General features: G+C 38.8%; 2 protein-coding genes across 3 annotated transcripts in view; one reads left to right on the forward strand and one right to left on the reverse strand.

Moving 5' to 3' along the window:
* GFM2 (GTP dependent ribosome recycling factor mitochondrial 2) overlaps positions 1-13,697 on the forward strand; it is a 74,185-nt gene extending 60,488 nt beyond the window's left edge. Inside the window, exon 20 of one of the 2 annotated variants that reach the window (XM_078448957.2) lies at positions 13,323-13,697. In XM_078448957.2, coding sequence (XP_078305083.1) covers positions 13,323-13,367 — 45 coding nt within the window. In that variant the 3' untranslated portion in view covers positions 13,368-13,697. Of the gene's footprint in view, positions 1-1,972; positions 2,944-13,322 lie in introns of those variants that run through there. The other variant, XM_078448956.2, reaches the window with a different exon arrangement.
* Positions 1-23,944, reverse strand: part of HEXB (hexosaminidase subunit beta) — a 31,341-nt gene that overhangs the window by 1,682 nt on the left and 5,715 nt on the right. Inside the window, exons 3-11 of the mRNA XM_060634110.3 lie at positions 21,936-22,001; positions 15,027-15,073; positions 14,666-14,776; positions 6,893-6,994; positions 4,777-4,906; positions 3,187-3,367; positions 2,460-2,546; positions 1,283-1,355; positions 114-288 (exon numbers count right to left, since the gene is read on the reverse strand). Coding sequence (XP_060490093.2) covers positions 114-288; positions 1,283-1,355; positions 2,460-2,546; positions 3,187-3,367; positions 4,777-4,906; positions 6,893-6,994; positions 14,666-14,776; positions 15,027-15,073; positions 21,936-22,001 — 972 coding nt within the window. The remainder of the gene's footprint in view (positions 1-113; positions 289-1,282; positions 1,356-2,459; positions 2,547-3,186; positions 3,368-4,776; positions 4,907-6,892; positions 6,995-14,665; positions 14,777-15,026; positions 15,074-21,935; positions 22,002-23,944) is intronic.

Below are 23,944 nucleotides of genomic sequence, written 5' to 3' on the forward strand. Positions count from 1 at the left end.
ACCAAACATAAAAGGGCAGATAGTGAGTAGGTAATATCTGGATGAAAATTTCCCAGTGGAAGATTAAGGGAAGAAAACTAACAACCCAAGGTAATCATAAGTGCTTCACTCACCATCAAAATGAAGAGGGTCCACTTTATAGTAATTTCTCCAATCTTGTCCATAACTAATCCAATCTAAGTACCAAGGAGCAGAAAGGATCACAGGGAAGCCAGCTGCTGTGACTTCACGTAGTTCCTCACTATATACTTGATTTTTCCACACTTGAACAATTGTACCTGGCAGAAGCTATTAAAGTTATAAGCAATATGTATTGATCAGGTCCAACAATTACAGGTGAAATTAAAAGTCCCAGCCCATGTTGCTAGGAAAATAACTTCCTAAGCTTCTGGAAAAACATAATACCGAACGTTACTGGCTATAGGGCCTTAAAATTAGAAGTTTCATCAGTCTTGGGGCACCTGGGTGGCTCAGTTGGTTAAGCGTCCAACTCTTGGTTTTGGCTCAGGTCATTATTTCATGGCTTCATGAGTTCAAGCCCCAAGTCGGGCTCTGTGCTGTGTGTAGCCAGCTTAGGATTCTCTCTCTGCCCTTCCCCTGTTCTTGTTCTTTCTCTCAAAAAAAAAAAAAAGTATCAACCTTAAGGTTGGATATTTAACTTCTGCCTATATATGACACTGTATAGGTATAATCAACTAAGGCTTCACTCCCATTTGTCCCACACTACCATTATTCTTACTTTGGAACTGTGGGGATGTCACTAACTCTTCTGGAAAGATAATAGTAGTAGCTGGATTTGAAATTCTCAGTTACCCAAAGGAAAATAAAAAGTGTATATGTTGACAATTATTGCTACCTTCGTAGCAATAAAGATTCATCTGTTCTTGTTTGTTCTACCCTTGTTTTTGTTGTTTTACTTTTACCCCACATGGGACTCAATCCCACAGGATTATGATCTGGGCTGAAATCAACAGTTGGATGATCAACCTCCTGAGCCACCTAGGTGCCCATGTTCTGCCCTTGTAAAACAAAACAAAACAAAACTTCATGTGCTTCAACTTGTGACAAATAATGAGAATAGTGGGGGGAGGAAGATGGGAAACATGAAAGGGAGGCACTGGCCTTGGTCTACAGCTATTGCCTAACAAAAGTTTAAACTAAAAGGTAAGCTACTTTCCCCATAATGTTGGGGACAACTTCATTAGGGTTCCTTCCTTCCAAGATGTTAAAATAGTAAGTCTCTCGTATTATCAGAATCAAATGCAGTCTTCATACTTCTCACCTTCACGTGATCATCAAAAACCTCTTGCCAGACTATGGATCCCTTCTTTACAGTTGAAACAATACCCAAAAGCCTACCATTGGGAAAAAAAAAAAATTCAGATCACAAGCTTAACAGTATATTTAAAGCATGCAGGGTTTCTATGAAGGACTACCATGTTGAGAGGTGCCTTGCACTATAGCACAGCTTTAAAGCAGAACCTGCTCAAGTTGGATCGTGACCCAATGTGGTTCCTGCTTTCCAGCACATGGCTGGGGACATCACACAGCAGAGGGGTTTAAAAGTCATCTGCTGAATGAATGTGCTACGTACATCTCCAGGTGGGGAAGACATGGCAATTCAAGGTAATATACAAACCACCATCTCTGGTTATTTCTTGAGTATCTTAAACTATAAAATTGCTGGCAGTTAGTCCACAAATATTTCCTAGTCTCTAGACAATTCCAGGTATTGTGCAGGATTAGAAAATTAGAATGTACTACACAAAAAGCAAAATAGGAAAAGGCTTGAATCTGGGCTTGTCTAATATAAGAGTTGGCAAACTACAGCCTATGGCCTGTTTTTGTATGGCTCATGAGCTAAGGATGGTTTTTACACTTGTAAATATTGTTTTAAAACAAGAATACTATGCAACTGTGTGGCCCATGAAGCCTAAAATATTTACTACCTGCTCCTTTAAATTTTCTCCAGTGTAAGTATAAACAGCCACATGTGGCTGTGCTATCATACTGGACATAAGAGATCTAAAGTAGAAGAATGCTCCTGGAGTTAACCAAAGGGAATGAATTCCACAGGCTGGATGGTGATGAAGACTTCACAGGCAAAGCAGGGCTTTGAACTGAATTCTTTGAACAGAAGACTGCTCAACATTATTTCATCATTTAATGCAAAAGTCTTAATGTCAGTGATTTAAAGAAAGCAGTGCATACTGCTTCCTTCTTGATTTTTCACTTTATCCAACAAGGTATAATATCTATCTATATAGATATCTATATATATATAATATCTATATTATTATATAGGTCTTTGACAAGGGGTAATATCTATATGTCTTTATATATAATATCTATACTTTCACAAGGGGTAGAGAGAAAATGAAAAAAGAGTACTAAATAGCTAAAACTTTTACAAAAATCACAGATGAAATAAAAACAGAGGAGGCTTATAAGTAACTTACTTTTGAAGGTAGAAAGATTCTAGTCTTCTAAAATCTTTGCCAAAACCTTTCTGCTTCATGAAACCCTGGATTTCTGGATTAGACTCCCTTTAACAAAAAACAGTGATTAAAACCACATTAAAAGTTTGATAAACCCAATTTATTTAAAGCAGCATAGATCTCTATTAAAGTTGGTAGACAGAAAATAAGCCTAAAAACTTTATTATGAGTTACCCAGGTTTTTCATTACAAATAATTTTTTCCAGAAGCTGGTTACTTGTGAAAATAGCTTTCCCAACCTCTCTCCTCCAACTAAGGCTATTTGCAAAGAGGATTTTTGTTTAAATGTTTTATTTAATTTTGACAGTGTGTGTGTGAGTAGGGGAGGGGCAGAGAGAGAGAGAATCCCAAGCAGGCTCCATATTGTCAGCACAGAGCTCATGACCTGAGCCAAAACCAAGTCAGATACTCAACTGACTGAGCCACGCAGGCACCCCGCAAAGGATTTTTATTTGAGAACTGCCTTTTCACTAAAGCTGTTCTTGTTCACTGTAGTCTGTTTCCAGTCCCCACGGTCTTTTACATCTCGATTCTCCTTCCTAAAAGCTTTTATTCTCAAGTTATGTTGCTAACTTAAAACCTAGCAAGCAGAGATCTTTCCCAAATCTTCCTTTTTCACGTGGAAACCTCTAATATCCACTTCGAATGCAATGGTTAAAAAAGTAAGGCTTTTAAAGAATTGTCATACCAACATGTAAATTCCACTTCATCTCCTCCTAAGTGAACGAAGTGATCTGGAAACACCATACTAACTTCTTTGAAAAACTGAGACAGGAAGTTATAAGTTGAATTCAGAATAGGGTTTATAGGTCCAAAGGTCCCAGACTGCTTATGTTCATTGTAACATGGAGTCAAGAGGTCTTTCTGACCTGGAAGAAGAAGTATTTTAATCACAAAGACATCACTTTGCATGTGATTATACTACTCTATTTTGTTGAAGCTGTAAGAGAATTTATACAGAAAAAGTTAACCTTATGAGCAATTGTTTCTTGAATCCTGTCCTCTGTACCTCTGTTTCCCTTTCCTCACCCTATTTTATCCATTTCAGATATCTCGTTTATTTGGCACTAACAAATCTTGACCTCACCCAAACCCTTTTTCCTAAGTTTCAATCCATATTTCAGATTCCCTGCTCAACACAATTAGATATCCCAGCTGCACTTCAAATACCATCTAACAAAAGCGAGATTCTCTGTTCTGTAAGCTCCTTCAGTAGCTGCTCCTGATTACTGTGTTCTGGTAAGCGTTTACCATCTTCCTCCTCTTTAAGTTTTCCTTCTTCTCTCAGGGTTGATCAGTTGCCAAGTTCTAGGGATGTCTCTCAGTTCTGTACATTATTTTCTATTTCCATTAACACCATTCTGGTCTAGGACTTCATCTCCTTCCCCTTCCAGTCGACCACTTCCTCACATAGGTTTTCCTGAAGTGTGGTTCCCATGAGTCCTGCTGGAGCCCACATTCCTCACCCAAGGCCCTCCACACTGTACTTCACCAGACTGATTTCTCAATATTCTCCGTATCTACCCTAATAGTACTGAACAATTGTAAATGCCAGGTGCTGTGTTACATGTTATTTAACCCTCAAAAAATTATATGATAGTTACTACATTTTAGAGATGGGGAAACTGAGGATGAGACATTCTACAACTTGATCAAGGTCAGTCAGTTTATAAAAGGCAGAAGTAGGATTCAAACCTAGACAGTGTGGCTCAAGACTCAGTTCTTAACCACCCTATAATGTTTCCTAGTCTTTGCTGCACTACACTCCAACCAATGCCCTTCCTCATGTTATTCCCTTTACCAGAAACATGAATATATTCTTTGATCTCTCAAAAGCATTTTTAGTGTTATCCAGGAAACTATTTCTTAACATTCACTTAGCATGTTCTACTTGTAATTTTTCCTTTAGACTTTTTTTTTTTCCATACTTTAGGCAGTGACTTGCTCACAACAGACACATAATAACTGAATTCCATCTGTCAATAGTGCTACCCTTGTGCAAACCACAAGGTATTAAGAACAAAATGAACAAGGATGCCTGGGTGGCTCAGTTAAGTGTCCAACTCTTGATTTCAGCTCATGTCATGATCTTATGGTTTGTGAGTTCGAGCCTCAAGTCAGGCTCTGTGCTGATAGCATGGAGCCTGCTTGGGATTTTCTTCCTCTCTCTCTGCCCGTCCCCCACGTGCACTCTCTCAAAAATATCAACGTTAAAAAAAAAAATGCAGGAAGGACCTCAGGTATTCACTCTTTGCAACTTAAAAATGACACTCCTTACCTTTTCCCCAAGACTGTGTATGTCCAGGGCTATCAAATTCTGGTAGGACTCGAATCCCTCGTAATCTGGCATATTCAATCACCGTATGCACATCGTTTGGTGTATAAACATGAGACAGAGAATAGCTGCCCTGTAAAGCCATATTTATTAAAATGTATGAAATGGGTTTGTCCAGGATACTGTTAACAGTTCTGTTTGCATAGTGATAGGTGATTTTTCTTGTGTAACAATGTATTAAACAGTCCAGTGTGGTGGTGGAGGACTCATTTTTTTTTCTTTAATCCCCACTTTTATTCATTCATTCATTCACAAGGAAGCTCTACGCCCAGTGTGGGGCTTGAACTCACTACCCCAAGATCAAGAGCTGCATGGTCTACCGACTGAGCCAGCCATTTAAATTATTTACCGTATCTTATCAGCTCTCAGCACACTGTGGGTTAATTCCAGATTTACTAATAGAACTATCTCTTCTAGTTCCTCTTGGTTCAGGAACATCTATCCTCATGCTATTTCAACCTCATGTAACCATACAACAAAATACAAATAAAATGTTTGACTCCAAAGTCAAACTTGTGAAAATGGAAAATACACTCCCCTTGTCAGTTTTAGAATAAAAATTCACACACTATTACAAAGCTGAGCTGTTGCCTTTCGAAGTCATTTTAATTACTATCAGCTTTAAAAATTCCCCCAGACATATTCTGATAAGTGACTTGATTTTTTTTTTTTTTAAGATTACAATCCCTTTATAGGTTACACTTGGGTTGTAACTAAAAGTTGATTAAAGGTGTTAGCGTAAAGCACATTTCTCAAGGCATAAATATGTAAATATTACATATAAATTATAAGCTATATCTAAATTTATACATAAATGTAAATGCTCAACTCCTAAAAAGTAATCCTGTCTCACCCCCCCCAAATTTGTATCTAATCAAGATCAGCTCTAACTACTCATAGTAAATACAGGACAGGAGAATAATTGACAATATGAGAATGCAATCAGCAAAACCCAGACTTTGGGAACTAGACAAATGATTTAGTTTAACAAAAATGGAAAATTACAAAAAAAATAGATGGGCAGGGAGATACCTATAACACCAAGACAATGGACACACTAACTGACCACAATGTATGGAACTCATTTGCATGCCATTACAAATAAGATTTTGTTCATTAAAACAAGGTAAACACTTGGGGAAATATAAATAATGATTGATTAGCTGGATTACTGTTAACTTTTCAGCTGCAATAGTATATTATGGGTTTGTTGTTGTTGTTTTTAAAGAAAGACCTTTTTACAAATGTGATGTGGTGTCTGGGATTTTCTTTAAAATATGGTAGGAAGGGAGGGTGAGTGTAAGTGATACAAGATTGGCCAAGTTCTGATTACTGAAGCTGGGTGACAAAGACATGGAAATCTCTGTCTTCTATGTTTACTTCTGTGTATGTGTGAAATTTTCTGTAATAAAAAGTAAAACAAAAGCAAACAAAAACGTGAGTGCCAGTAACATTTCAACCTATACTACATCATAACATTGGAGAGAGCTTGGGTACTGTGGATAGAGGACATTTAGAATCCTGGTTTTGTCCCTTCCTAATTGCGACTACAGATAAGGATGTCAGTCTCTCTGTATTACAGGGAGATTAAACAAGATGACACGGGCTTGCTCCCACCTCCACTGATTTATAATACAATTAATTTGAACACTTCTGAGACAGCGATTATTTGCTAAGAAGATCTCATCTCTAAAATTCTCGATGTAGTTTTTCAGAAAAAAATCATTTACAGTATCCGGTAACAACTCCACATTAGGTGATAAAAATACTTAACCTTCTATTAGTTATGAATGCTTCAGGTCTCCTATATTCATTTAAGTTTTTAAAATTTTATTTATATAACTATTAGACATCACTTATTTACAGTAACTTAACCATTATAAAAAGTTTTATGGATCTAAATTGCTAAGCCACGGCCTATTAAAGAAGTTTTTAAACCACAAACATGTAACTTTTATATTTTAATTCCATCCATAAGAAAAAACATTTAAGCTCAAAAGTTCTAATGAAATCATACAAACATTTTTGAAGACAGACTACAATAACATGAATTACTCACTTTGTTGCTTAACTCAGGAAAAGTGACACTCTGATAAGGGAAAGACTGGTCATCAACTATGTGCCAGTGGAGAACATTAAATTTATTAAAAGCCATGGCATCCTGCAAGCAAACATGTTAAAAAATTAACATACCACAGATATAATACACACACAACCCAACTTACTTATCTACATTCAGTATTGTTTCCAATGTGTCTACTTCGTTTTAGGGGCACCTGAGTGGCTCAGTCGGTTAAGCGTCTGACTTCAGCTCAGGTCATGATCTCATGGTTTTTGAGTTTGAGCCCTGCACTGGGGTCTCTGCTGTCAGTGTAGAGCCTGCTTCAGATCCTGTCCCCTTCTCTCTGCCCTCCCCTCGCTTGCTCACTCTCTCTCAAAAATAAATAAACCATCAAAAAAAGTTCTTTTTCAGGAGCACCTGGGTGGCTCAGTTGGTTAGGCATCCAACTCTTTGTTTCCACTCAGGTCATGATCTCACAGTTCGTGAGTTCAAGTCTTGTGTGGGGCTCTGTGCTGACAGCACAGAGTCTGCTTGGGATTCTCTCTCCCTGCTCCTCCTGCACACTGTATCTCAAAAATAAATAAATAAAAATTTAAAAATAAGTTACTTTTTCAGCAAAGCAAGAACGAGAAAGAAGTATAAATTATATGGTATGTCACTTTTATTTTTTTTAAGGTTTACTTATTTTTGAGACCGGGAGAGACAGAGCATGAACGGGGGAGGGTCAGAGAGAGAGGGAGACACAGAATCCAAAACAGGCTCCAGGCTCTGAGCTGTCAGCACAGAGCCCGATGCAGGGCTCGAACTCACAGACTATGAGATCATGACCTGAGCCGAAGTCGGACGCTTAACTGACTGAGCCACCCAGGCGCCCCTGGTATGTCACTTTTTAAAAAGCCTATTCAGCATCTGTATTTATTCTAAACAGGGAGCTCTAACTTTGTTCTAGGAAAAGGTAGTCATCTTGTGAATTCCAATTCAATTCTTGTGAATTTAGGCATTGGCCTAGAACAGAAAATGTTCATTTTTGGGAACAGAGCAGGGGGAAAATGGAGTATTTAAGTATCAGGACTTACAATTCCCGCAGAAAAAGTCATTTACAGAATTCATCACAATTCTGACATTTGAGTGCTATCCCTTCTTTAGCAATCAAAGAAACTTGGTATAAAAATGCAAAATTCTCAGGAATTTTTGGGGAAATTGCTATCAATTTTATTGATGTTCTAGAGGAATAAACAATGTTTTATTTATATAAAATATAAACAGACTATTGAAAAAAGATAAAAATAGTAAAAGGGTAGATTTGTTTGCCCTACCAGCTAATTAAAACTTAAAGCCTCTTTTCTCCATCAAGACTGAAAGGATTTGTTGATGCATATGGGAAATAGCTTACCTACAGGCAATTAGACAAAAGAGTAAAAGTTTTCTAGTGCATAATGGCAAGATTTTTACCATCAGAGGAAGGAGTGCCTCAATAAAGACCAGGGGCTTGCAAACTTTTTTCATGAAGGGCCAGACAGTAAGTACCTTGGTTTTATGAGCCACATGTTTCTGTCACAACTGATCCTGCAGCTGTAGAGCAAGATAAAATGTAAACAAATGGATGTGGCTGCGTTCCAGTAAAACTTCATTAGCAGAAACAAATACAAACTGGATTTGGCCCTTGGGCTCTAGTTTGCCAACCCCTGATATAGATAAGAAATAGAATCAGATAAAAATGTAGAGGTCAGGTAGAAGATACAGTAGGAAGATCCCAAGTTCACCTTGTCCCATTGACATAACAAGATATCTTAACAGTTATATCTGGACAACTAATACTAAAGACTGGCAGAACAGACCTTCCATAGGTAAAGAGCGAAGGCCACACTGAAACAGAGGAATGGAGATATGGTTGGGAACCAAAACCCTGGTGAGACTGACCACAACCAAGAGGGACATCAGATGCACAGAGACACGAGCCCCCACACCAGACACCCAAGATACTGGGGACTTGCACTGAGAAGATGTATCTCCATGACATCTGGCTTTGAAAACCAGTGGGACTTTTAAAATCAGTGCACTTACCTCCAAGAGCCAGAGGGCAACAGGAAACAAAGTCTCTGCCCCTTAAACAGCACACATAAATAAATAACCACCCACACAGCACAGAAGCAGCAGTTCGTAAAATGCCTGGGGTATGGTAAAGGAGATTTATTTACTAATCTCAGAACATGCACCGGAAGGGCAGGGATCTTGAGGAGAGCTTCTCTAAGAATCAAAGTGGTGGCAGGCACCAGTCATTTCTCTTCTCCCCATACCTAGATAGCTAACACCAAACACCTCACCTGCTTTGCTAACACCACGGGCCCCGCCTCATTCAAAGTGCCTCCTGCCTCGTGGAGAGGAGGAGAATAACCCCATATACCAACATGCCTGCAGTTCCAGCAGCTGAGCCTTTTAGCCAGCTTCTCAAGAACAAGTCCTGCTGGGAGGTGCTCCCACAACTGCAGCAAAGAGGCTACGTCCAGACTAGTTTGACTGCTGCCCACCCCCCCACCCCCTCTGAGCCCACAGTGGACTCAGGCCCTTCAACAGTGCAGGGACCAAACCCTGCGTGCTGTACTCAAAGCAGGCAACATGGGTCATTAGAGTCAAATGGGCTAAAGGCAAACAAAGCTCAACCGCAACAAGGCACATGCAACCTACACAGGAGACATCCCTGGAACACCAGATTCTAGCGACCAGGAACACTGCTACAGGGCACCAAAACACCTCTTCTACATAAGGTCACTACTTCCAAGACCAGGAGACACAGCAGACCTCCATAATTCATAAAAACAGAGAGACAAGATGAGAAGACAGAAGAGCAGGTCCCAAATGAAAAGGACAAAAATCCTAGCAACAGGGTTCAATGAAACAGAAAAGCAATACACCTGATACAGAATTGGAAGTAATGGTCATACCTGAAACTAATATTCCACTATACAGTAACCTCCTGGAATTTAAATAAACAAACAAAACAAAGTAATGGTCATAAAGATACTCAGACTTGAGAAAAGAGTGGATGAACTCAGAATGTCAACAAAGAGATAGAAAATAATGAAAGAACAGATAAAGAATTTAGTAACTGAAATTAAAAAAAAAAACTAGAAGAAACAGGTTAGAGGATGCAAAAGAACACATCAGTAATCTACAAGACACAGTAATGGAAAGCAACCAAGATCATCAGCAAAAAGAAAAAAATTCTAATATAAAATGAGAACAGCTTAAGGGGACCCAGATGACATCACATGTAATAACATTTGAATTAGAGGAATCCCAGGAGAAGAGAGAAGGGAGTAAAAACTTATCTGAAGAAATAACAGCTGAAAACTTAATCTGGGGGAGTAAACAGCCACCCATATCCAGGAAGCACAGAAAGTTCCTACCAAGATTAACCCAAGTAGGTCCAGATCAATACATGTAATAATTGAAGCAGCAAACATAATGATAGCGAATCTTAAAGCTACAGAGAAAACAGTAACATACAAGGCAAACCCTATAAGGCTGTTAGCTGATTTTTCAGCAGAAACTTTGCAGGCCAGTAGGGAGTGACCTGATATATTCCAAGTGCTGGGAGGAAAAAACCTGCAAACAAGAACATTCTACCCAGCAAGGTTCTCATTCAGAAAAATAGTTTCTAAGGCAAACAAAAGTTAAAGGAGCTCACTACCATTAAACTGGCCTTAAAAGAAATGTTAAAGGGACTATTTTAAGTAGAAAGGTAAGGCCGTAAACAGAAGATAATTATGAAAGGAAAAAGTTTCACGGGTAAAAGCAAACATATAATAAAGGTAGATTAGTCATTTATAAAGCCAGTATGGGGGCGCCTGGGTGACTCAGTCGGTTGGGCGGCCGACTTCGGCTCAGGTCATGATCTCGCGGTCCGTGAGTTCGAGCCCTGCATCGGGCTCTGTGCTGACCACTCAGAGCCTGGAGACTGTTTCGGATTCTGTGTCTCCCTCTCTCTCTGACCCTCCCCCGTTCATGCTCTGTCTCTGTCTCAAAAATAAATAAATGTTTAAAAAAAAAAATTAAAAAAAAAAATAAAGCCAGTATGGAGGTTAAAATACAAAAGATGTAAAATCCTATCTATAAAAATCAGTGAAAGGATATACACATGCAGAAGATGTAAAATATGACCTCATATACATAAAATACAGGGGGGGGGTTAAACTGTAGTGCTTTTAGAATGTTTGAACTTAAGCAACCATCAACAGACACAGAAAAAAAAAATAAAGAGAAAGGAGTCCAAGCCTAACACTAAAGAAAGGCATCAAACCACAAAGAGTGCAAAAGAAGAAAGGAACAGAGAAAAACAAAAATAACGAGAAAAGAATAAACTGGCAATAAATACATACCTATAATTACCTTAAATGTAAACTGACTAAATGCTCCAGTCAAAAGACAAAGGATGACTAAATGGAAAAAAATACAAAAAAAAAAAAAAAACCAAAAAACAAACCTAAAATAAGACCCACCTATATCCTGTCTACAAGAGACTCACTTCACACCTAAAAAAACACACAGACTGAAAATGAAGGGCTGGAAAAACATACCATACAACATACCATAAAAATCTAAATGGGAGACCTGAAGCCATCAAACTGTTAGAAGAAGGGCACCTGGGTGGCTCAGTCGGTTAAGCATCCGACTTCAGCTCAGGTCATGATCTCACAGCTCGAGAGTTCGAGCCCCACGTAGGGCTCTGTGCTGACAGCTCAAAGCCTGGAGCCTGCTTCAGATTCTGTGCCTCCCTCTCTCTCTGCCCTTGCCCCACTCACGGTCTCTCAAAAATAAACAAACATTAAAAAAAAATGAAAGAAACTGTTAGAAGAAAACTTAGGCAGTAATCTCTTTGTGACCTGCCTAAGCAACATTTTAATGGATAGTTCTCCTTGGGCAAGGGCAACAAAAACAAAATAAAACTTTTGCACAGTGAAGGAAACTGTCCACAAAACAAAAAGGCAACCTACTGAATGGTAGAAGACATTTGCAAATAATATACCCCAGGAGGGGTTAATATCCAAAATATATAACAACTTATACAAGACCAAAAAACCCCAATATAATCCAATTAAAAACGAGCAAAGGCCCTGAATATTTTTCCAAAGAAGATATACAGACGGCCAACAGATACATTAAAATGTGCTCAACATCACTCATCATCAGAGAAATGCAAGTCAAAACCACAATGAGTTATCTCTCTACACTTGTCACAATGGCCAAAGTAAGACAAGAAATAATAAGTGTTGGATATGGAGAATGTGAAAAAAACCCTTGTGCACTGTTACTGGTAATGTAAACTGGTACAGTCACTGTGGAGTATGGAGGTTCCTTGAAAAAATTAAAAGTAGATTTACTATATGATCCAGTAATTCCACTAAAGGCTATTTAACCAAAGAAAACAAAAACACTAATTTGAAAATATATATGTGCCCTATGTTTACTCCAGCATTATTTACAATAGCCAAACTGTGGAAGGAACCAAGTGTCCACTGATAGATGAGTGGATAAAGAAAAGGTGATGTGTCTGTGGGTCTGTGTGTATATGCACATACATACATGCAATGGAGTATCAGACACAAAAAAAGAATGACATTTTGAGTTTATTTTTTGTGTATGGTGTAAGACAGCGATCCGATTTCATTTTTTGCACGTAGCTGTCCAGCTGTCCCAGCACCATTTGAAGACTGTCTCTTCCCCATTGTACATTCTTGCCTTCTGCCTTCTTTGTTATAGATTAACTGACCTATTTCTGGGCTCTCTTATGTTCCTTGGATTTGTGTGTCTGTTTTTGTGCCATTACCATACTGTTGTGATCATGGCAGCTTTGTTATTATATCTTGAAATCTGGGATTTTTATATTCTCAGCTTTGTTCTTTTTAAAGATTGTTTTGGCTTGTCAGGGTCTTTTGTGGTCCCACACAAATTATAGGATTATTCATTATAGTTCTGTGAAAAATGCTTTGGGTAATTTTGATAGGGATTGAAATCAATCTGTCAATTGCTTTGGGTAGTATGGACATTTTAATTATATTAATTCCTACAATCCATGAGAATGAAGTATCTTTCCATTTGTTTGCATTGTCTTCAGTTTCTTTCATCAACATTTTATGGTTTTCAGAATACAGGTCTTTCACCTCCTTGGTTAAGTTTACTTCTAGGTATTTTATTTTTTGATGCTACTGTAAGAGGATTGTTGTCTTCCCTTTCTGCTATTTCATTATTAGCGTATAGAAATGCAATGGATTTCTGTATGTTAATTTCCTATACTACAACTTTACTGAAGTTATTGGTTTTTGGTGGAGGCTTTAGAGTTTTCTATATATAGTAGGATGTCATCTGCAAATTGTGGCAGTTTTACTTCCTTACTGATTTGGATGCCTTTTATTTCTTCTTGTCCAAGTGCTGCAGCTGGAACTTCCTGTACTATGTTGAATGGAAGTGGTGAGAGTGGACACCCTGTCTTGTTCCTGATCTTAGAGGAAAACCCTGACAAGTGTGCCAATTTAAGAATGCTTATTCTACAGTACTGTTTATGATAAATTAACCTGGATGTTCGTCAGCATGAGAATGGTTAAACTCACATCATGGTATAAAAAACGGAATAGTCAACAGTTTAAAAAGATGGTACAGACCTTATATATTCTTTCATAAAAAGATGTCCATAACATGTTTTTCAAGGTAGTAGAAGTGCAATTCCAGTTAAGTTTTTTAAAAAGTCATGTCACAGCTCAGAGCCTGGAGCCTGCTTCAAATTCTGTGTCTCCCCCTCTCTCTCTCTGCCCCTCCCCTGCTCACTCTCTTTCTCTCAAAAATAGATAAACATTAAAAAGAAAAAACTTAAAAAAAGGGGCGCCTGGGTGGCTCAGTCGGTTGAGCGTCCGACTTCGGCTCAGGTCATGATCTCACAGTCTGTGAGTTCGAGCCCCGCATCGGGCTCTGTGCTGACGGCTCAGAGCCTGGAGCCTGCTTCGGATTCTGTGTCTCCCTCTCTCTCTGCCCCTTCCCCGCTCATGCTCTCTCTCTCTGTCTCAAAAATAAATAAAAAACATTAAGAAAAAAAAATTTAAAAAAAAAATTAAAAAAAAAGTCATGTCATGTGTATTAATATTCATTTTTAAGGGCAAGATGAGATAAATGGGGCACAAAAGTTTATGTCAACCTTTGGTAATGCAATTATGGGGTTACTATCTATTTTATGCATATCTATGTTTGAATTTTTTATACTAAGTATTTATTTCTTTCATAAGAGTGACAATAATGTCTTTTGGAGAATAAAATTCAGGACAGTAGTGTGAATGTAAAAATCCCTTTTTAATAACATGGTCTGTTCAGAAGTGATCAAATAAAGGTATAGAAAAACATGGGAGGAAAACCTTCCTACCCTTACAAATTGATGATCGTGCAGATGAACCAATAAAAAGTAGACAGGAGAAAATAGCTACCGTCAACCTCACCCCCAACTCTCACCATCTGAAGTCCATATTTCTTTGGAACATTTCCCTGGCAGCTTCTAGCCAACTTTCTATGACACTTTAAATAAAGTTCAGTGGAGGAAACTGGATTTCTCAGCTGAGGAAATATACTTTCCAGGGGAGGGAAGGAAGAAAGCTCAGTGCTTCAGTATATGACAAACCATCCCCCTCTTTCAACCTACACAACAGCATAAATAACCCATATTAAGGAACACCATAAAAGCACACATCTTTGGAATAGAAAATGGATAAAAAAATAATAATCACCTACCAGAGTTTTGAGAATGCTCTTAACTGGCAGAAAGTGTCTGGCTGTATCAATTAAAATTCCTCTATGTGGAAACCTTGGAGAATCAATAATGTCGGATTCATTGACGGTGAACTATAAAACAAAATAAAATTTTGATTTATTTTTAGAATATTCTGTGGACTTGAGCTCAGCAAAGACCGTATGTATGCAAGCACTGGATGAAAGATTAGAAGAAAGTGTCAAGTTTACATTTACCAAAAAAGATAAACATTTGGAGAGAAAAAAACACTCAAGAAGCAATAAACAGCTAAAAACTTTACATTTTTCTTATAGTAAAAGGGATAGCCAATAATTTTTAGTAACATATAATAATCATACTTACAGTCCCATAAGAATCTTGATAAATTAACTGGCTAAAGGTCTCTAAACCTAGGGAGAGTAAAATTCATAATTTAATGCATTACTTTTATAACATATTAAGTCAGTAAAAGTTGTATTATCCAAAAGTAGACCCATAACCAGATAAGGCAAATAAAACTAACTATAATGTTACCTCTATACCTCTAACATATTTTCTAAGATCAAAGCTCAGTTTAAAAAAAATCCCTGTTGCCATCTAATTAAAATGTTTTACTTCATTGTACCCATACCCTGGGTTTTGTTGGAATGATAAACTTAAAAATGAATAGTGACTTAATACAACAAAATACTAGTTACTTAATAAATATATAGTATTATAAAAAATAATTTCTATGCTAAAATATAGTCACTTTAAAAGATAATACACTTGGGGTGCCTGGGTGGCTCAGTAGGTTAAACATTCGACTTCCACTCAGGTCATGATCTTAAAACTCAACAATGTTTTACTCACAGCTACAAAGAATATCTCCTGAACATTTTTCACTCAAGTGGATTGTTTCCTTAGTAAACTCTATTACAGGCCATTTCCTCTAACTGCCCTTGACTTTACTATATATATTTTTTCTTTAAATATTTTGAAGCGATCTCTACATCAAACGCGGTGCTTTAACCCACAACCCTGAGATCAAGAGTTGCACATTCCTGGGGTGCCTGGGTGGCTCAGTCGGTTAAGGGTCTGACTTGAGCTCAGGTCATGATCTCACAGTTCGTGGGTTTGAGCCCCGTGTCAGGCTCTGTGCTGACAGCTCAGGGCCTGGAGCCTGCTTTGGATTCTGTGTCTCCCTCTCTCTCTGTCCCTCCCCTGCTCATGCTCTGCCTCTCTCTCTCTCTCTCTCAAATAAATATATTTAAAAAAAAAAAAAAAAAAAAAAAAGTTGCGTACTCCATTGACTGAGCCAGCCAGGTACCCCCAACTGTACCATAATTCATCATTCTAGCTGACAAGTATGAAGCCAGGGAAAATTTTAACCTAAGAACAGTTCAAAGTCAGAAATGAATCAGGAGACATAACTGATACTACAGAAATAAAAAGACTAAGAGACTACTATGAACAATTATAAGCTAACAAATTAGACAACCTAAGTATTTTACTATCCATTTCTTCAAAGAAATGGATACATTCCTGGAAACATACATACTAAAAAACCTGAATCTTGGAATAGAAAAACTGAAAAGACCACTTACTAGTAAGGAGATTGAATCATTAATCCAAAACCTCTTGACAAACCAAAGTTCAGGACCAGGCTTCAGAAGTGAATTCTACCATTTAAAGAAGAATTAACACCAATTCTTCTCAAACTTTTCCAAAAAACAAACAAACAAACAAACAAAAAACAGAAGAGGAGACAACACTTCAAAACTCATTTTCCAGGGCCAGCATTACCCTGACACCAAAACCAGGTAAGGAAAAAAAAATTACTGGCCAATAACCCTGATGAACATTAATACAAAAATCCTCAACAAAACAGTAGCAAACTGAATTCAATAATACATAAAAAGAGCCATACACCATGATCAAATGGAATTAATTCCACAAGTACAGGGATGGTTCAACACCTGCAAATCAATGTGATACACCATATTAACAAAATGAAGGACAAAGTCATAAGATCTTTTTTTAAAAATTTTTTAGTCTATTTTATTTTCTGAGAGAGAGAGTGAGCAGAGGAGGGGCAGAGAGACAGGGAGAGCGAGAATTCCAAGCAGGTTCCACACTATCAACGCAGAGCCTGATGCGGGGCTCGAACCCACCATGATACCATGACCCGAATCGAAATCAAGAGTCGGACACTCAAATGACTGAGCCACCCAGGTGCCCCTAAAATCATAAGATCTTAACAGATGCAGAAAAAGCATTTGACAAAATTCACTATCCACTTACGACAAACACTCCAAACAGAGGGAACGTACCTCAACATAATAAAGGCCATATATGGTAAGCCCACAGCTCACCTCAGACTCAATGATAAAAAGAGCAGCAATAAGACAAGGATGCTCACTCTCACCACTTTTATTCAACTTAGTATTAGAAGACCTAGTCAGAGGGGCGCCTGGGTGGCGCAGTCGGCTAAGCATCCGACTTCAGCCAGGTCACGATCTCGCGGTCCGTGAGTTCGAGCCCCGCGTCAGGCTCTGGGCTGATGGCTCAGAGCCTGGAGCCTGTTTCCGATTCTGTGTCTCCCTCTCTCTCTGCCCCTCCCCCGTTCATGCTCTGTCTCTCTCTGTGCCAAAAATAAATAAAAAACGTTGAAAAAAAAAAAAAAAAAAAAAAAAGAAGACCTAGTCAGAGCATTTAAGCAAGAAAAGAAAAAAAATAAAAGGCATCCAAATCAGAAAGGAAGAAGTACAATGGTCACTATTTGCAGGTGACATATATAGAAAACCTTAAGATTCCGCAAAAAAAGTGTTAGAATTAATCAATGAATTCACTAAACTTAAATGATAATCAAAATACCAAAAAAATCTGTTGTGTTTCTATATTACCAGAACTAGAAATTAAGAAAACAATCCTATTTACAATGGTATCAAAAAGAATAAAATACAAAGGAGTAGATTTTTTTTAATTTTTTTAATGTTTATTTATTTTTCAGAGAGCGCGTGCATGCGCACACATGAGTGGGTGAGCAGCAAAGAGAGAGGGAGACACAGAATCCGAAGCAAGCTCCAGGCTGTGAGCTGTCAGCAGAGTCCAACATGGGGCCCAAACTCATGAACCATGAGATGGTGACCTGAGCTGAAGGAGGACTCTCAACTGACTGAGCCACCCAGGCGCCCCTATAGGAGTAGGTTTAAGCAAGACCTCTACCCTGAAAACTCTAAGGCACAGATGAAAGAAACTGAAGATACAAATGAATGCTAAGATAGTCAATGCTCGTGGATTGGAAGAATACCATTAAAATATCCATACCACTCAAAGCAATGTACATATTCAATGCAATCCCTATCAAAATTCCAATAGCATTTTTCACACGAACACAACAAACAATCCTAAAATCTGTATGGCACCACAAAAGACCTCAAATCACCAAAGCAAGTTTGAGAAAGACGAATGAAGCTGGAGGTATCACACTCCCTGATTTTAAACTATATTACAAAGCTGCTGTCATCAAAATAGTATAGTAATGACATACAATCAGATATACTAATCAACATAATGAAACAGAAAACCCAGAAATAAACCCATACATATATGGTCGATTAATTTACCACAACAACAAAAAAACAAGGAAAAGACAGTCTCTTCAATAAATGTTGGGAAAACTGCAGCCACGTGAAAAAGAGTTAACAATGGACCACTATCATAAACTATACACAAAAATTAGCTCAAAATTGATTACAGACTTGAATGTAAGACCTTCTTCCTAGAAGAAAACACAGGGTGGTAAGGTCCTTGACATAGGTCTTGGCAATGACTTTTTGTACTTGACACCAAAAACAAAGGCAACAAAAGCAAAAATAGATAAATGGGACATTTACTAAAAGACTTCCACAAATGACTTGAAACAAAATGAGAAGGCAACCTACTCTATGGCAGAAAATATTTGCAAACTGTACATCTGATGAGGGGTTAATATCCAAAATATAGGAAGAATTCACATAACTCCACAGCAAAAAATACTCTGATTTTAAAATGGGCAGTGGTCGCCTGGGTGGCTCCATTGGTTGAGCGTCCGACTTCGGCTCAGGTCATGATCTCACGGTCCATGAGTTCGAGCCCCAAGTCAGGCTCTGTGCTGACAGCTCAGAGCCTGGAGCCTGCTTCACATTCTGTGTCTCCCTCTCTCTCTGCCCCTCCCCCGTTCATGCTCTGTCTCTCTCTGAATCAAAAATAAAAATAAACATTAAAAAAAAAATTTTAAATGGGCAGTGGATCTGAAAAGACGTTTCTTTCAAAGACGACATACAGATGGTCAACAGGTACATGAAAAGGAGCTTGCTCAACATCAATAATCATCAGGGAAATGCAAATTAAAACCACAAGATACCATCTCAAACCTGAAAGAAAAACTATTATCAAAAAGACAAAAAGTGTTGGTGAGGAAGCAGAGAAAAGGGAACCCCTGTGCACTAATGGTAGCAATGTAAGTTGGTGCAGCCACTGTGAAAAATGGTATGGAGGGCCCTCAAAAAATTAAAAATAGAGGGGCACCTGTGTGGCAGTCAGTTGAGCAACCAACTCTTGATTCCAGGTCAGGTCACAATCACAGGGTACTGGGATCGAGCCCTGCATCAGGCTCTGTGCTGAGCCTGGAGCCTCTTAAGACTCTCTCTCATATTCTCTCTTTCTCTCTCTCCCCCTGCCCCCCCCCTCGCTTGCTCTCTCTCAAATTTAAAAAGACAAAAATTAAAAATAGAATTACTTACGATCCAGTAATTGCACTTCTGGGTATTTATCTGAAGAAAATGAAAAAATAACTTGAAAAGATGTGAGTGCTGCCATTTTGACAACATGGATGGACTGTGAGGACATTCTGCTAAATAAAGTCAAAGACATATACCATATGATCTCATTTATATGTGGAATCTCAAAAAAAAAAAAAAAAAAAAAGCTCATAGATACAAACAACAGATTGGTGGTTGCCAGAGGTGTGGAGTGGGAGTGGGCAAAATGAGTGAGGGGGTCAAAAGGTACAAACTTTCAGTTGTAAAATAAATAAATCCTGGGGATGTAATGAACAGTATACTGGCTTCATTTCATAGTACTGTGTTGCATATTTGAAAGTTGCTAAGACAAGTACATCATTAAAGTTCTTCTCACAAGAAAAAAATGTTTTTAATTAATTTATTTATTTGGGGGGGGGGGGGGGGGGTGAGGGACAGAGAAAAGAGGCAGGGAGAGAATCCCAAGCAGGCTCTACCCTGTCAGCATAGAGCCTGATGCTGGGCTCAAACTCACAAATCGTGAGATCATGATCTGAGCCAAAATCAAGTCAGATGTTTAACCCAGACACCCCAAGGAAAAAAAAAAATTGCAACTATGTATGGTGATGGATATTAGCTAGACTTATTGTGGTGAATGTTTTGCAGTATATACAAATACTGAATCATTATGTTGTGCACCTGGAACTAATAATGTCAATTATACCTCAAAAAAATAAAGACAGGAAATAGAAAAGAAAAAAAGAATTCAAAGTCATTTTTGTTGTATCTTCTCCCTCCCTCCAAATACAAGCCCCAGCTGGGAAGAGTAACTTTGGAATTTTCTGTTAAGTGCAATACACTCAATACATTTACTATTTAGAGCATTGCTTTGAGCATCTGACATTTAAGAGAAAAATCAGGTTTTTTCTTAATTTTTTTTTTTTAGTTTTTAACGTTTATTTTTGAGAGAGAGAGGGAGACACAGAATTGGAAGCAGGCTCCAGGCTCCAAGTTGTTAGCACAGAGCCTGACACAGGACTCTAACCCATGAACTGTGAGATCATGACCTGAGCCTACGTCAGACACTCAACCGGGCCCTCCAGGCACCCTGAGAGAACATCAGTTCTTGAACTGGAACCTAATCACTGAACATTCTCAGAAGTGCTTCATTTTGATGTGACTCATAGCAAGTAACAATAAGGCTTTGTTTTCCCTAACAAACTTCAGACAAAGGCAGACCAGACTAAAAAAGCTTAAAACCACATAACATTATATATAAATGATCTAGATGATAATGATTACAGTTACATTTGTAGTAAACACCTATAAATATTTTCATGTTCTATTTTGAAATAAGATTGAAATCATACTATTATTACATACAGCATCACAATGATTATTTTATTTCAGATAACATTCAACCTGAATCAAACCCAAGGCTACTTTTATTTTTAATTACTGTAAGTGTGGTTAGCTCACATTTAAAAAAAATTATTTTTAAAACCCTACTATTTGGAAGTCACTACAACAACATCTCAAATTAGAGGAGTAAGAGTAAAAGAAGCTTTTGCACAGTCAAGTAAATGTTCCATTACCCTCACTTTGAAATTCCGACTCTGGCTGAAATTCAGAAAAAGCTTTTAAGGTTTCTCTCCACCCACTGCCTCCCACCTCTGTAGGTATGTGTATCTTTCACACTGTCCCTATCAACTTGGCGCTGTTTCTAACTCCACAGGCATTTAAAACGGGGGGGGGCTCTCTCCCTTCTCCCACCCCTGTGGTGTGTGTGGCTGAAGGTTCCTCCCCATGGCTTCTCACAAGACTTTCAAGATCAAGTGATTCCTGGCCAAAAAACAAAAACAGAACCACCCCCTGTTCCCCAGTGAAAACTGGTAATAAGATCAGGAGCAACCCCAAGAAGAGACACTGGAGAAGAACCAAGCGGACTGTGTAAGGAACTGCACAGGAGACGGCACACGTTTATGCTGTGTCGAGGTCACTAGCATCTCACTTTACCAAGCTGAAAGTATCCCCACTACTTGGACTGACAGGAGAATGTGTCTTATCAGGTAGATTCTTTTTCTCTTTGTTCTGGTGCTTCTGCATGAGTAGGTTCCCTAATAAATCTGAAACCTCTTGTTTGTAAATAAAGAAATTTTTTAAGTGGAGGGAGGGAGAGACTTGCTACCAAAGGCAGCAAGAAAGGAACAATGAAACAAAGTGAAACAAAATCCCCAACTCAGCAGGTTGAGCCACTTCTAGCTCTGTCAACATTACAGTCCCCAGAGCATGGAAGACTTCCACTCATGAATAATTATAATAACCCTCAGACATTTTTTAAAAGGTCAGACGATCTTTCTTCTGTGCTCTAAGTGTTTGCGTTTGATGGAAATTATTTTGCAAACAACCGACGAACCATCTGTAAAGGGTCTAAGGAAGCAAAATTTTGCTGTGCCCGATCTCCCAAAGCACCAAATGGAAATGTTTCTTCGACTAGGAAATAACTTACCTCGTAATACTCCCCAAACTCTGTTGGCCTTGAGGAAAGCCACTGGTTCTTTCACAAGTAAAGCATCTGCAGTGGGGGGGGGAAAGTTTCTCTCTGTTAATCCCTCAGTGACACACAGTGAATTTCCTAAACATGTAATTAATATTTCTGGACCATTCTTTTCTCCCTAGCTCCAGGCCTGTTTCTCCAACTGCCTCCGTACATTCTTCAGAGATATCCTGCGGATTCCTTGAACTCTGCATGCCCAAAGCTGAGCTCCCCCACTCTTTCCTGCTCCGTGCTGCCCCTGCCTGTCCCTAGTGCCTTCATCTCCGTGAGGCACCACAGTGCCCTCCTACCAAGGTGAACTTTTCGAGTCAGAAATCTGGGTGACATCTCCACAATTCCTTCTTTTCCCCTCCAGGAGAGTTATTCTCTCCACTGCCCCTCAACAGACTAGGTTCCTCATTCAGCTATGACTTTAAATCAAAAGTGCAAAACGTTCCTCAGTTCCTTAGTTCCTTGTGAAAGCCTCAAGTATCACTCCAATCTTCCACTCCACCAAAGGCCAGAGACTTACCTCCACTCTTTCTCTTCTCCTTCTGTGCTTCCCTACTTGCCTTGCACCCACCTTCCCAGCTATTAGCCTAAATATGCCTTAAGGTTCACTTCCTAAGTCACTTGAGCTAAATTCAGCTTTGTCCCAAACAACAAAAGGTTCACACCCAGGTAGGGCAGGTTCCAGTTGGATGCTTCTGGACAAAGCGGGGGGGGGGGGGGGGGGGGGGGTTGCTAATCTCTCAATCTTTTAAATCCCACTCTGTGTAAGGCTGTCCCAATAGTCATTTGAGACTTTTGGAGAGGTTTGGAGTCAAACACAGATAAAGTAAAGCACCAGACAGTACAGAGAGACTGAAAGCTGAAGGGTGTGGAAAGATGGGGACTCTGCCACAGTAAAGACACTCGAGGGCTGCAGGTTAATGACTTAGTATCATATCTGGCCTGCATCATCACCCTCCACCACCACCACCCACACTGTCCTACAGGAGCAGGCCACAGGTAAGGAAAAGAGCGGTCAACAGCCAATAATCAGGTGACTCTCTCAGGTGACAGTCTTGTGACAAGGCAGCTGTTTCCATCAGAAGACAGCAGTGCTGAGTTAGCTAAAGGCCGGGCTAAGAGAGGGATTGCTATTTTGAATACAATGTAATCATGTTTCCTCTCCACCTCTATCAAGTTCTTAGCCACCAGACTCATGGGATGCTGTTTAAAAACATTTTTTTGCTGCAACATCGTTTTGAGATCTCCCAGAAAGAGTTGTAACACAAAGAATCACCTAAACACATTAACATGTTGCATGTACTTGATGCTTATTATTTTCCAATAGCTGAGGATGCAACATGGGTTCTGATTCAACTCAACGCAAAACCCACAACGAGAAAGCAGTTAAAACGAGATTTTGTTTTCTTAGAAGCTGGAGAATTTTAATTTTTATTTCAAAACCAAATTATGAGTGTTCACAGTGATTACCTCCCTGATGTGGGATGGGACCTTTGACTTTTCAGTTATCCCCTTCTGTGCTTGCTTTCTGCGCCGTAATTACTTTGTTTTCAAGAGTGTGCATACAAATAACATCAATATGCTATTGTTTAAAAATAAAATAGGTAAGGCTAAAATCGCCTTTGAGATGCCCACTCAAGTCCCTCTACTTTCCTCAGAAGAAATACGCATCACACCTTTTCCTGGGTATTGACACACACACACACACACACGTGTTAACAAATGTAGCATGGCTTCATATGTGCGTTCCTGTGTGTGTGCTGAAATACAAACAGTATCCTGCATTAGTATACAATGTCCTTTGTTCAACCCAGCAGTTCATCTTGGCAGGCTCTCCAAGTCTGTTCTTTCACTCTGCCTCTTTATTCTTCACTGCTGTGTTCTTTAGTGTGGACTGACAAGGCATATTTAGTCATTCTTGCGGGGACGAACATGTACTTTTGTTTATAACTCTTCACTGGTACACACAA

Source organism: Panthera onca, chromosome A1 (genome assembly GCF_046562875.1).
Source record: "Panthera onca isolate mPanOnc1 chromosome A1, mPanOnc1 haplotype 2, whole genome shotgun sequence".
Lineage (NCBI taxonomy): Eukaryota > Metazoa > Chordata > Mammalia > Carnivora > Felidae > Panthera > Panthera onca.